The sequence below is a fragment of the Pollicipes pollicipes genome, unplaced genomic scaffold (genome assembly GCF_011947565.3).
Source record: "Pollicipes pollicipes isolate AB1234 unplaced genomic scaffold, Ppol_2.1 Scaffold_3447;HRSCAF=4054_pilon_pilon_pilon, whole genome shotgun sequence".
In the NCBI taxonomy this organism is placed as follows: Eukaryota; Metazoa; Arthropoda; class Thecostraca; order Pollicipedomorpha; family Pollicipedidae; genus Pollicipes; species Pollicipes pollicipes.
This window is the reverse complement of record NW_023596297.1, coordinates 9,273,333-9,284,699: the sequence shown is the minus strand read 5'-3', so window position 1 is coordinate 9,284,699 and position 11,367 is coordinate 9,273,333. Positions and strand designations below refer to the sequence as shown.

The 11,367-nt window shown below is 64.7% G+C and overlaps 1 protein-coding gene across 1 annotated transcript in view; it reads left to right on the top strand.

Moving 5' to 3' along the window:
• Positions 1 to 11,367, top strand: part of LOC119091253 (spectrin beta chain, non-erythrocytic 1-like) — an 85,805-nt gene that overhangs the window by 26,752 nt on the left and 47,686 nt on the right. The window contains 7 exon segments of the mRNA XM_037213921.1: positions 186 to 353; positions 2,968 to 3,084; positions 7,359 to 7,467; positions 8,967 to 9,131; positions 10,197 to 10,309; positions 10,940 to 11,116; positions 11,118 to 11,128. Of these exon segments, the coding sequence (XP_037069816.1) occupies positions 186 to 353; positions 2,968 to 3,084; positions 7,359 to 7,467; positions 8,967 to 9,131; positions 10,197 to 10,309; positions 10,940 to 11,116; positions 11,118 to 11,128 (860 nt within the window).

The following is an 11,367-nucleotide window of genomic DNA, read 5'->3' as shown; positions in this document are numbered from 1 at the left end:
TGCGGATGCTGAGGTGGTGTGGCCTGTATCATTGACATTAACAAGTTAGTTCAGTGGTGCCGCAGCTCATCTCCTTGCCCGACGCGATCACCCTGCACGAAATTTGCACCTTGCGAGAATCGAACCGTGGATGTTCTCGTTCGCGCCAGTTGATGTTAAGCACGCCGTGTGTTGTATACTCGCAGACGCGGATGGAGGTGGAGGACATCTTCAGCGACCTGGCCGACGGCCGCAAGCTGTTGCGGCTGCTGGAGATCATCTCCGGCGAGAAACTCGGCAAGCCCAACAACGGCAAGATGCGCGTGCACAAGATCGAGAACGTCAACAAGTCGCTGGCCTTCCTGCACACGAAGGTGGGTGCCGTCGGACGACCTGGGGCGCCACCGCCGCGCGCGTGAACTGCCGGCCGCGCCAGCTGTGGCTCGGCTGCCGCGTAGTTTGTGTTGTCGCTATCAGCGGGATCTGTGCCGCTGTGTCGCAATAGTTCCGCCGTTGCGGACATTTCTGCCCGCTTTCTTGCGACTGTCGGGTCTGTGCGCGTGACCGAGTCCCTCCCCGGACGGCTGGTGCCTGCGTGCCGCTTCGTGCCCGGCTCCCGTGAGCTCACCCTTCCCCGGACGGCTGGTGCCGTGCCCTCCGCCTGTTTCCGCCCCGCGCCTGTGGCGAGCCGCGCCGCGCCGGTATTCGGTACCGTGTTGCGGTGGCACGGCGCCGCCAGCACGCGTGCCTCGGCACCCCGAGGCATGGCCGAGCTGTGCGCGGCGGCGGCGCGGCGTGTGCTGCGTCACGAGCGGGGCCGCCGCCGCCGGGCCGCTCTCACGTCACGGTCGGCGGAGTCGGCCGGCAGACGTTCATGAGCAGCGAGCCGCGGTCTGCCACGTGTTCATTAGGGGCTTCAGCGACATTTTATATATGTATAATATATATATATTATATATATATGTATATATACATATACATATACGTTTATACATAAGATATATCGTATATGTATAATGTATCCATAACTATATATAATATATATATATATATATATATATATATATATATATATATATGTCAGAACTGACAATAGCATCCACGTTGGAGCGGCGAAGAACCTTGGAAATTTCGCCGCGTCTTGCGTACTGTAATTCACAACCGCTAACTGCTGGACACAAAATTTGAACAGTTCGTGCCGTGTTTTTGCGGCTCTAGCTATAATAGAAGAGACGCGACGCGTGTTGTACATTTGTGATGCACATCGCGCAAATTTCACGCAACACGACTCTACGCAGCTAAGATTGCGCGGTGCTCAGTCGCGGCCGATAGCCGATCACTGTAGTGTGTAGCGGGTATGTGTAGTACGATTATATCAGGAAAACCTTGAAAACCGTCATCATTGTGGTCGCCCAGAGGAAAGATGTTGGACTCGGTAATCCGGCGTTTCCGGATATGGCTCTCGAAACGTACGCATTGTCTGGCCTGCATACCGGGTAAGTTACTTGGCAACTGGCCAGAGTTCGGTCCCGGAGGCCGTGACACGGTGGTGTATGCGCGACAGGAAAAAGACCCCGCCGCATTCCGAGCTGGCTGAAAATGCCAGGGGCCAACCGATTGAACTGGAAGCACGTGACTTGAATGGCGGCTTGGGGTGCGCGTGACACCCTCTTGATCGGCATGTAGATATTCGGAGTTCAGGCCCGACCGCGCGAATCAGTCGTGACTGAGCCCCAAAATAGCGTTTCTAAAACTGACCAGAGCGGCCGCGTGCGATAGCCGCGATCTGCATGACGGGGCAGGTTAGCCACTCCCACCCAGCTCGCCGCCACTCCTGCGCTGCTGGGACAGATGGGGAGGACCCCGTTGCCATGAGGGCGGCATGGGTGGGGGTGCCGGTGACTGATGGGGCTCGTCTGCCGGAAGCGGTGAATCAGCCGGGCGGAGGGCGGGGGCGGCGCAAACCGTACACACGCCCGCCTCCGACCAGCGGTACGTCTGGCCCGCCGGACCGCCGGCCAGTCGGCCCGGCGCAGCGGCCGACGGGCCGGCCCCAGAGCCAGTCTCTGTCTAAACGGCCGCCGGTCGTCAGGGCCGGTCCGGTGTCGAGCTCGTGTCGCGCTGGCGCCGGCGCGGGTTAGGGGAGGGGAGGGGGTCTGTCGCCAGGTGGCGCCCCGCCCCGCCGGCTGGACAGCTGCCCGCCTGTGTGCCTGGGCCCCGGGCTGCCACGTGAAAGGCTGGACTGACGAGGTGTCCTGCACCCCTCCGCTCGATCGACCGGGCGCCTCGCGACTGGGCAGTGATGCAGCGTGTGACGTTACGGGTTTGTTGTACATCCCGTCACGGTCCGGTCTGTATCACATCCCGTCACGGCCCGGTCTGTGTCACATCCCGTCACGGCCCGGTCTGTGTCACATCCCGTGACAGTCCGGTCTCTGTCACATCCCGTCACGGCCCGGTCTGTGTCACATCCCGTCATGGTCAGGCCTGTGTCACATCCCGTCACGGTCAGGTCTGTGTCACATCCCATCACAGTCCGGTCTGTGTCACATCCCGTCATGGTCCGGTCTGTATCACATCTCATCGCGGTCCGATCCCGGCTGGGCCCTGCGGTGCGCGGCGCCGGGCCCGTCTCGTGACGTCTGGGCGTGAGTGGGCCGGCTGCCGCCCCGGCCGCGCCGCCTGCGTACCGCGCGTGTGGAGGCGTGCGTGGCGCCGCGGAGATCCCTGATAGAGCCACCCACGGCAGCGCTACCAATCACCTGCTGACGGCGGACCACGGCCGCCTCCCAGGGCTGTTACAAAGGCGAGAAGTTGGGCCGGCCGAGCGGCGCTCAGACTTCGCTGACGTAAACTGGCTCACTCCAGCTGCCTAGGCGTGACCTACCGAGCGCTGGGCTGACCTGCCGTCCGTGACCTGAGCTGACCCTGCGCCGGTCGACCTGGCCGGGCGGCACTCGACCTGACGGCGCTGGCGTTTGCCCGCAGGTGCGACTGGAGAGCATAGGTGCTGAGGATATCGTGGACGGCAACCCTCGCCTCATCCTGGGCCTCATCTGGACCATCATTCTACGCTTCCAGATCGAAGTCATCGACATCGACATCGTACGTATCCGCACTCGACATGCAACCGTACACCAACGTGACGCCTAGTGATGACGCCGCCCAACATGTCGCGATCACTCGTCGGCTGTTGAACATTTCTCGCCTGGTGTGAGCTAGGCGCCCTTATAAGGTCATCCAGACCATCCCATGTAAACATGGTTCGCTATTCAACAAGCCTTTGGTCGTGTGAGCTCAACATTCTTTCCTGTCTGCGGTATGACACGCTTGTCAAACTCTGCAAGAACCAGACGTGTGCAGCAGACGACATATCGCCGACTCCTGTTGTTTGTGTATATTTACCCGGGTCATTCGCTGACACGCGACGGACGACTGGCCGGGGCTGTGGAGGCCTAGTCTCCGGCCAAATCTCGGGAGACACCCGCAAATAAACGACCGCCATCGCAACCCGGGCGTTGCATCACTCGGAATTGGCCGCCGCGGCGGTCCGGGCGGCCGAAGGCGGGGGCAGGGACGGCCTGGGAGTTGGCGGGCGAGGAGCGAGGACGTGCGCCACCACGGGACTAGCCGACGCGCGGACCACCTGGCTCGGCTCCACCCTCTGAACGGACTCACCGCGGCAGCTGTGGCCCTGAGGAACCGGGCTGTGACAGGCAGGCATTCTCTGCCGGACGGCCGCCGGTGCGCTCCGGGGAGCAGAGCGGGACAGCCCGGGAGCAGAGTGAGACAGCCCAGGGAGCAGAGTGAGGCAGCCCGGGGAGCAGAGCGGGACAGCCCAGGGAGCAGAGTGAGGCAGCCCGGGGAGCAGAGCGGGACAGCCCGGGGAGCAGAGCGGGACAGCCCAGGAGCAGAGCGGGACAGCCCGGGCATAGCGGGACAGCCCGGGGAGCAGAGTGGGACAGCCCAGGGCAGAGTAAGGCAGCCCGGGGAGAGCGGGACGCCCGGGAGCAGAGCGGGACAGCCCGGAGAGCAGAGCGGGACAGCCCGGGAGCAGAGCGGGACAGCCCGGGAGCAGAGCGGGCCAGCCTGGGGAGTAGAGCGGGACAGCCCGGGGAGCAGAGCGGGACAGCCCGGGGAGCAGAGCGGGACAGCCCGGGAGCAGAGCGGGACAGCCCGGGAGCAGAGCGGGACAGCCCGGGAGCAGAGCGGGACAGCCCAGGGAGCAGAGTGAGGCAGCCCGGGGAGCAGAGCGGGACAGCCCATGGAGCGGAGCGGGACAGCCCGGGAAGTAGAGCGGGACAGCCCCGGGAGCAGAGCGGGACAGCCCGGGGAGCAGAGCGGGACAGCCTGGGGAGTAGAGCGGGGCAGCCCGGGGAGTAGAGCGGGACAGCCCGGGGAGGAGAGCGGGACAGCCCGGGGAGTAGAGCGGGACAGCCCGGGGAGCAGAGCGGGACAGCCCGGGGAGTAGAGCGGGACAGCCCGGGGAGTAGGGCGGGGCAGCCCGGGAAGCAGAGCGAAGTAGCCCGGGGGGCAGAGCGGGGCAGCCCGGGGAGCAGAGCGGGACAGCCCGGGGAGCATAGCGGGATGGTCCGGGAACAGAGTGGGATAGCCCGGGAACAGAGCGAGGCACCCGGAGCAGAGCGAGACAGCCCGGGGAGCGGAGGGAAACGGCCCGGGGAAGAGAGTGGGACAGCACGGGAGCAAAGCGGGGCTGCCCGGGGAGCAGAGCGAAACAGCACAGGAGCAGAGCGGGGCAGCCCGGGGAGCAGAGCGAGACAGCCCGGAGAGCAGAGCGGGACAGCCCGGGGAACAGAGCGACACAGCACAGGAGCAGAGCGGGACAGCCCGGGGAGCAGAGCGAGACAGCGCGGGGAGTTGAGCGGAACAGCCCTGGAAGCAGAACGAGACAACCCGGGGGGCGAGTGGGACAGCCGGGGGCGCAGAGCGGGGCAGCCCGGGGAGCAGAGCGGGACAGCCCGGGGATTAGAGCGGGACAGCCCAGGGAGTAGAGCGGGACAGCCCGGGAGCAGAGCGGGACAGCCCGGGAGCAGAGCGGGGCAACCCGGGGAGGAGAGCGGCACAGCAGACCGGCGCGGGCAGAGCTGCAGCGGGCGGCACTCGTAGCCGAGCTGCCGGTCGGGGCGGGCGGGCGCTTTCTAGCAGAGGTCAGCCGGGGAGAAAGCTGGCCGGCGGCCGATCGCCTCACGAGTGTGCAACCGTGCGCCGGTGCCGCGCCGCCCGCCGCCACCCAGCAACCGGCGCACAGCTGACCGCTTCTGGCGGGCCCGGCGCTGTCAGCGACCGAGTCATGGAGACGGGGCGGGAAGGCCACGAGGGGCCCGCCGGAGACTCTGAGGCGCTCACACTGGGTAGAAACAATCGCACCGCCGTGATTATGTATTCGGTGGCACATCTGCGGCATGTAAACTAACCTCGTCGGCGTGTACCTGGCAACTCCGCCTGTGTGTCCACACTCTGTCGGGGCGGAGAGCGAGCTCGCTCTTCCGAAGGCACTGCACGTGAGCGGAGCTGGCGGCGTCGGCAGCCGGCCGTGTAACGCCAGGACGGCGCCGGTGGCTGCCACGTGACCCGTCTGAGCGCGCTGTGGGCGGCCGGCCTGGCACGCGCCAGCCGCGGCCTCCGCCCGGGCCCGACCGCGTCCGGGTGGCGGCGGCGGCGACGGCTCACTGTCAAGGTCGGGCCGCCGCTGCCGCCGTAGGGCACCGCCACAGGCCGGCCTGCTGTCCGGACCGTCACCAGGCGGGCTGTGTCGGACCGTCACTGGATGGGCTGTGTCGGACCGTCACTGGATGGGCTGTGTCGGACCGTCACTGGACGGGCTGTGTCGGACCGTCACTGGATGGGCTGTGTCGGCCGTCGCTGGACGGCGGTTGTCGGGCCGTCACCCGACAGGCTGTGTCGGCCCGTCACTGGACGGGCCGTGTCGGCCGCCTCGGGTAGGGTTGTGTCGGACCGCCACCGGGCCGGCTGTGTCGGTCCGTCACTGGACAGGCTGTGTTTACTGGGCCGGCTCTTTTGGCCGGCACCACGCCTTGCGTCCAGCGGACCCGACAGCTGCGCCTGCCGGGTCCGGCCAGCGGGCTGGCGCCGTCGCTGCGTGACCGCCCCGCTCCGCCGGGGAGACCGAGCAGAGCTGGGCCGGCTGACGACTGACAGCCGTTTCCGGGTGGCCGCTGCGTGCGACGCGCTGCCGGGCTGCCGGCTGGGAGTGGAGGGGGTGGGGCCGCGGCCGCCGCGCCGCTCCCCCGGCCGGCCCCGCCGCCGGCCGGCAGTGCGCACCCGGCAAGGTCACGGGCGGCCGGCGCGCCCGTGCGCCGCGCCACCCGGCCGCACGCCGCCGTGGCGCGCCGGCCGCCGCCGCCCGGCCGCTCGGATGTGGCGGCCGGCGGCCGGCGGGAGTCACGCGGACCTCTGACACACTGTCACGCGGCACCCCGGGCCGCCAGTCACGCCCGTCTCTGATGCATACCGAGCTCCGCGCGGGACGTATATGGTGCGGCGGCCAGCTCCGTCCCGCTGACGAGGGGGAGGGGGAGGGGCAGAGTGTCGGCTCACCGAACCTCTCCCGGGCACTATCACGTGCTTAGTCCGGCCGGCGACGCTCAGCCGTTGGTCGCCTGCACTCACTCCACACGTCCACTCGCCGATATGGCCGGTGATATCATCGCCAGCGATCCTGAGGGCTGTCCGAATCCCTTTGATGACGCAGGCGGCGAGCGTTGGCCGCCCGTCGGCCCTGACCGGGCTTCCGGCGTGCTGGTTATAGGCCGTTGGCGGCGGATGTAACGCTGGCGCCGCCGCGCTGCGCCGCTTTCAGTGGGCGTGTTGAGCGCCATCTGTTCCGGCGCTGGCGGCGGCCAGACGCGAACAATGGGCCCCCGTCCCCGGCGGGGCTGTTCGCTCCACGGTGCGGGTCGCTGTAGCCAACGCCTGTTACATTGCACGTCGTTAGTCTCATATGTAGCTGTAATTGTTCCGCTCTTTTGCTCAGTTTGTCGACCTTTGGGGTGGCGAAATGTGGGCTTTGCACCGCATCATCGACGATTTTTAATGGGCTCATGGGCCACCTGGGATCACAGCCTTAGAGCAGAAACTGCTCACCGCGTTAGAAGAATTGTAGTGCATCCACCATAGATTGCACAGTTACGTTGCTTCGTGTTAGGTAACTATGTGCTTAGCTGCGTGTGTTTTAACTTGCTTCTGTGCTTGACTTGTGCGAGACAGTCAAGCGTTTTCATTAGTTCCTTTCTGCTGTCGGCACGACAAGTCTGACGAGCGCAGTGTCCCAGTCCTGTGGCTTGGCAGGGACAACAGTGGGACGTAGCTGTCCTAACTCTGCCCCACGCTGTCGGCAGGATGAGACGAACGAGTCGAGCGAGAAGAAGTCGGCCAAGGACGCGCTGCTGCTCTGGTGCCAGCGGAAGACGGCCGGCTACAAGGGCGTTCAGATCAACGACTTCTCCTGTAAGCGGGCGTGGCCGTCGCCGCGTAGTCAGCTCCGGAGTCTTCACATCCAGCCCATGTCCAGCCCATGTCCAGTCTAACCGTGGCCCGCGGTGCCTGGGGCCGGCGGACCGGTGACAGCGCCTGCAGGGGGAATCGCAGGGTCGGTACGGATCGGTGTCGGCATGGCTAGCTCTGTTATGCTCGTGGCTGGCTCCGGTATGCTCGCGACTGGAGGGCGAACGGTCGGAGTCGGCCGGCTCTCCTCTCAACTGCGGTCAGAGTCGGCCGGCTCTTCCCTCAACTGGAGGGCGAGCGGTCGGAGCCGGCCGGCTCTCCTCTCAACTGGAGGGCGAGCGGTCGGAGTCGGCCGGCTCTCCTCTCCACTGGAGGGCGAGCGGTCGGAGTCGGCCGGCTCTCCTCTCCACTGGAGGGCGAGCGGTCGGAGTCGGTCGGCTCTCCTCTCAACTGGAGGGCGAACGGTCGGAGTCGGTCGGCTCTCCTCTCAACTGGAGGGCGAGCGGTCGGAGTCGACCGGCTCTCCTCTCAAATGGAGGGCGAGCGGTCGAAGTCGACCGGCTCTCCTCTCAACCGGAGGGCGAGCGGTCGGAGTCGACCGGTTCTCCTTTCCACCGGGGTGGCGAGCGGTCGGATTCTGCTTGCCCTCCTCCCCTCCGTCTCGGCTGGGTTGCGCCTTTCTTCAGACTTGTCCCTGCATCGTCTGGGCTTCTAAAGTCGATCTGGCCTTGTCGTGTCTGTTGGATTGAGGCATTGCGCGCCGTGCCCCCCCCCCCCCCCCCTCCCTTCTGCCCCGTCGCCGGCCTGTTCGGCTGTGATTGATTTATTGTCGCTTTGTTTGGGCATTTCGGAAGGCGTGACGTTTTCAATCGAGGTCCGGAGCAAGAAAGTTGTGAATGCCCAGTAAAAACTCCGATGGTTAATCCCAACGATATTCAATCCAGAATTCAGAATTCAGAATCCATCCCGATATTCAAAATCCAATGACTTAACAACATCAAATCTAACAAAACCGAGACGGGCGTGACATGCCCTGTCAGCACCGGAACACATGTCTGCGCCGTAGTGGCCGTTGCCATCATTTTTTTTCTGGGGGGGGGGGGGGGCGTTTTGTGCCGATGCCCGGTCTGCTGTGTGCACGCTGGCTGCTGAGCCTGCCCGTCCGTGTGGTGAGAGCCGTGACAGGCGCGGGGACACTCCGCATCACTGTGGTCTGGGCGCGGGTGTGAGCTGTTGCAGCTATGAAGGCCGCACCAGGGAATCTCTGGTATTCGGACCCATGCTCTGATTCAGGGTGTTGTGATTACCAAGGCCATGGCTCTGTACGGGCGTATCGGATGCAGGTCTGTGCTGCGGTGAGCGCCCGTGTCGTGCCTCTGGCACGCTGTCTGCTGTACTCTGACCCGCGCTCATGCACCGACGTCTCTTGTTCAGCGCCGGCTCCGGCGTGACGTCACAGACGCTGCACCTGAGGTCGCCAGCTGACTCCCCGCTCGTTACAGCGTCCTGGAGGAGCGGCATGGGCTTCAACGCGCTGATCCACGCCCACCGGCCGGACCTGATTGACTACGACGCCCTTCAGCCGGGACGCCACCTGGACAACCTGAACAACGCGTTCGAGGTGGCCCAGAAGGACTTGGGCATCCACCGGCTGCTGGACGCCGAGGGTGAGACGGGCGCCTCGGGAACGCAGCCGGCCGGACTGAGGGAGCCGAGGAGGCGGGGAGTGGGGCACCACCAAACCTGCCGAGCACCATCGACACCGTCTCCCCGCCTCCTCCGCCTCGCCTCCCGACTCATTAACTTCTCAACTGGCGCTTCATCCACGCCCCGGTCCTGCGGTCGCGTCTTTCCATTGCGGGATAGTTGGAGTGTTTGGCTGCCGCTGTGAGCGGCGGTAGATGGCCAGCATGGGCGCGGTGGCGGTGGGCGCCCGCGGCCATGTCATCAGCCGTGTTCGGAAGGGGGGGGGGGGGGGGCGCCGCAGCGCGCTGCTGCGGTCCCAGCTGCGTTGCCAACTTTGAGTGCCCGCTAGCTCTCGCCGACCCCGAGTGCCCGCCAGCTCTGGCCGACCCTGAGTGCCCGCCAGCACTGGCCGACCCCGAGTGCCCGCCAGCACTGGCCGACCGCGCCGGGCTGTGCGTCCTCCCGCCGGCTAACTCGTTCCCGCTGAGCAGTCTTCTGCTCCGCTTCTGTTGAGCCACCCAGCGACGGCAGCTCGGGGCGCAGTTTTCCGTGAGCAGCGTTTGCAGGCGTATGTGTCAGCGAGGCGGAATGGCAGCTTGCAGTGTCTGCTACGCTTATCACTCGCCAACTGCTGCCAATCCGAGGTCTTTTTGCTCCTCTTATGTAGCAGAATTGAAAGGTTCACTATTTTGCGTAATGGCTCCAAGGTCCGTGTTGACTCACGCCAGATTGTTTACAGCCGCGCGTTGTTTGCAGATCGAACTCATACGCGCCTGTTTTTGAGCCTGCGCAGTTCAGCATTATCACCACTCCTCCTCGGCGCTTTCTTGCGCGATTGAAATTCCTCCACGGCGAAAGCTTTTCCTCTGCCTTTGTGCAAGCAAAAATAATGCACTATTTTCCCGTCGAATAAGGCTAACAAGGGCACGATAGGCCCCGAATGCGCAAAAAGACGGGCATGACTGATCGTTGCACAGGACACCTAATTGTTGAACAACCTTGACGTGTGTGTTCTACTGTGTGCTGTTACGCCATCCTATTTTCAGACATTGATGTCAACAAGCCTGACGAGAAGTCCGTGATGACGTACGTGGCGTCGTACTACCACACCTTCGCCAAGATGAAGTCGGAGATCAAGGGCGGCAAGAGGATCGCCAACGTGAGTGCGGGCCGGCGGTGCGGCCCGTCCGGCTCTGGCAGCCGCCTGTCGCTCCGGCAGCGGCCGTCCGGGTGCCGTTTCGCCGGCGCCTCGCGGACTGATGGCCCGGCGCGCCCCGCCGCCGCTCGGCCGGCCGGCCGGCTCGTTCCGCTCTAGGGATCCAAACGCAGTCGCCGTCGGAGTCGGTGTCGCGGTCTGGGTCGGTGCGATCGGTTGATGGGATGCCGCGGACCCGGCATCGCCAGCTTACCCCTGGACATGCCCAGTCACGGGGTCACGAGGTCATTCTTTCCGCAATGGATAGCCGATTACGTACAAAATCATTGGATCATTCAGCACACATGCTATCGCCATGAGGTAATGCGCCCATCCCTGTTGCTGAAAATGGGAAAATAAATTAGTCGCGTTTTGCGACGGCAGTGCAGCTGAATTAATCGTTTTCCTCTTGGCCAGTGGACGTGGCCGCGATGCGGCCGCGTTGTAGAGCTAACGGCATGACCGTGTCCGGCCGTGTTTTGTACGTGGCACACATTCTCGGTGTCGTGAAGCCGCGCTCCGGCGCGTGAGACGAGAGCGAGCTGGTGCGCGGCGCGTGGTGGACTGACGCTACCTGGTCCTCTCCGTCGTCAGCTGGTGGGTCAGATGATGGAGGTGGACCGACTGCAGGAGCGCTACATCGTGCTCACCTCCGCGCTGCTCGAGTGGATCCAGCTCAAGATCACGGTGCTGGAGGACAGGGAGTTCCCCAACTCACTCGAGGGCATCCAGAAGGAGCTGCTCAAGTTCAAAAGCTACCGAACAGAGGAGAAAGCCGCCCAAGTAAGCACTCGATCGGCTGGTTTTCGGTAGGCGTGGGCGGGGAAGATCTCAGGGATCGGAAGGCAGTGCGACGCGTCGTGAGCTGAGGTTGGGAGGGAGGGGAGGGGGGGAGGCAGCTGGTGACCGGCCGTCAAGCGTGCGGCGGCGTACCAACGTTTGTCGTCAGCTCCACGCCGTGGAATGTCTCCAGCAGTGGCGAGCTGGTCGTGTGCGGCGCCCTGCGCTTGTGATGCTGTGTT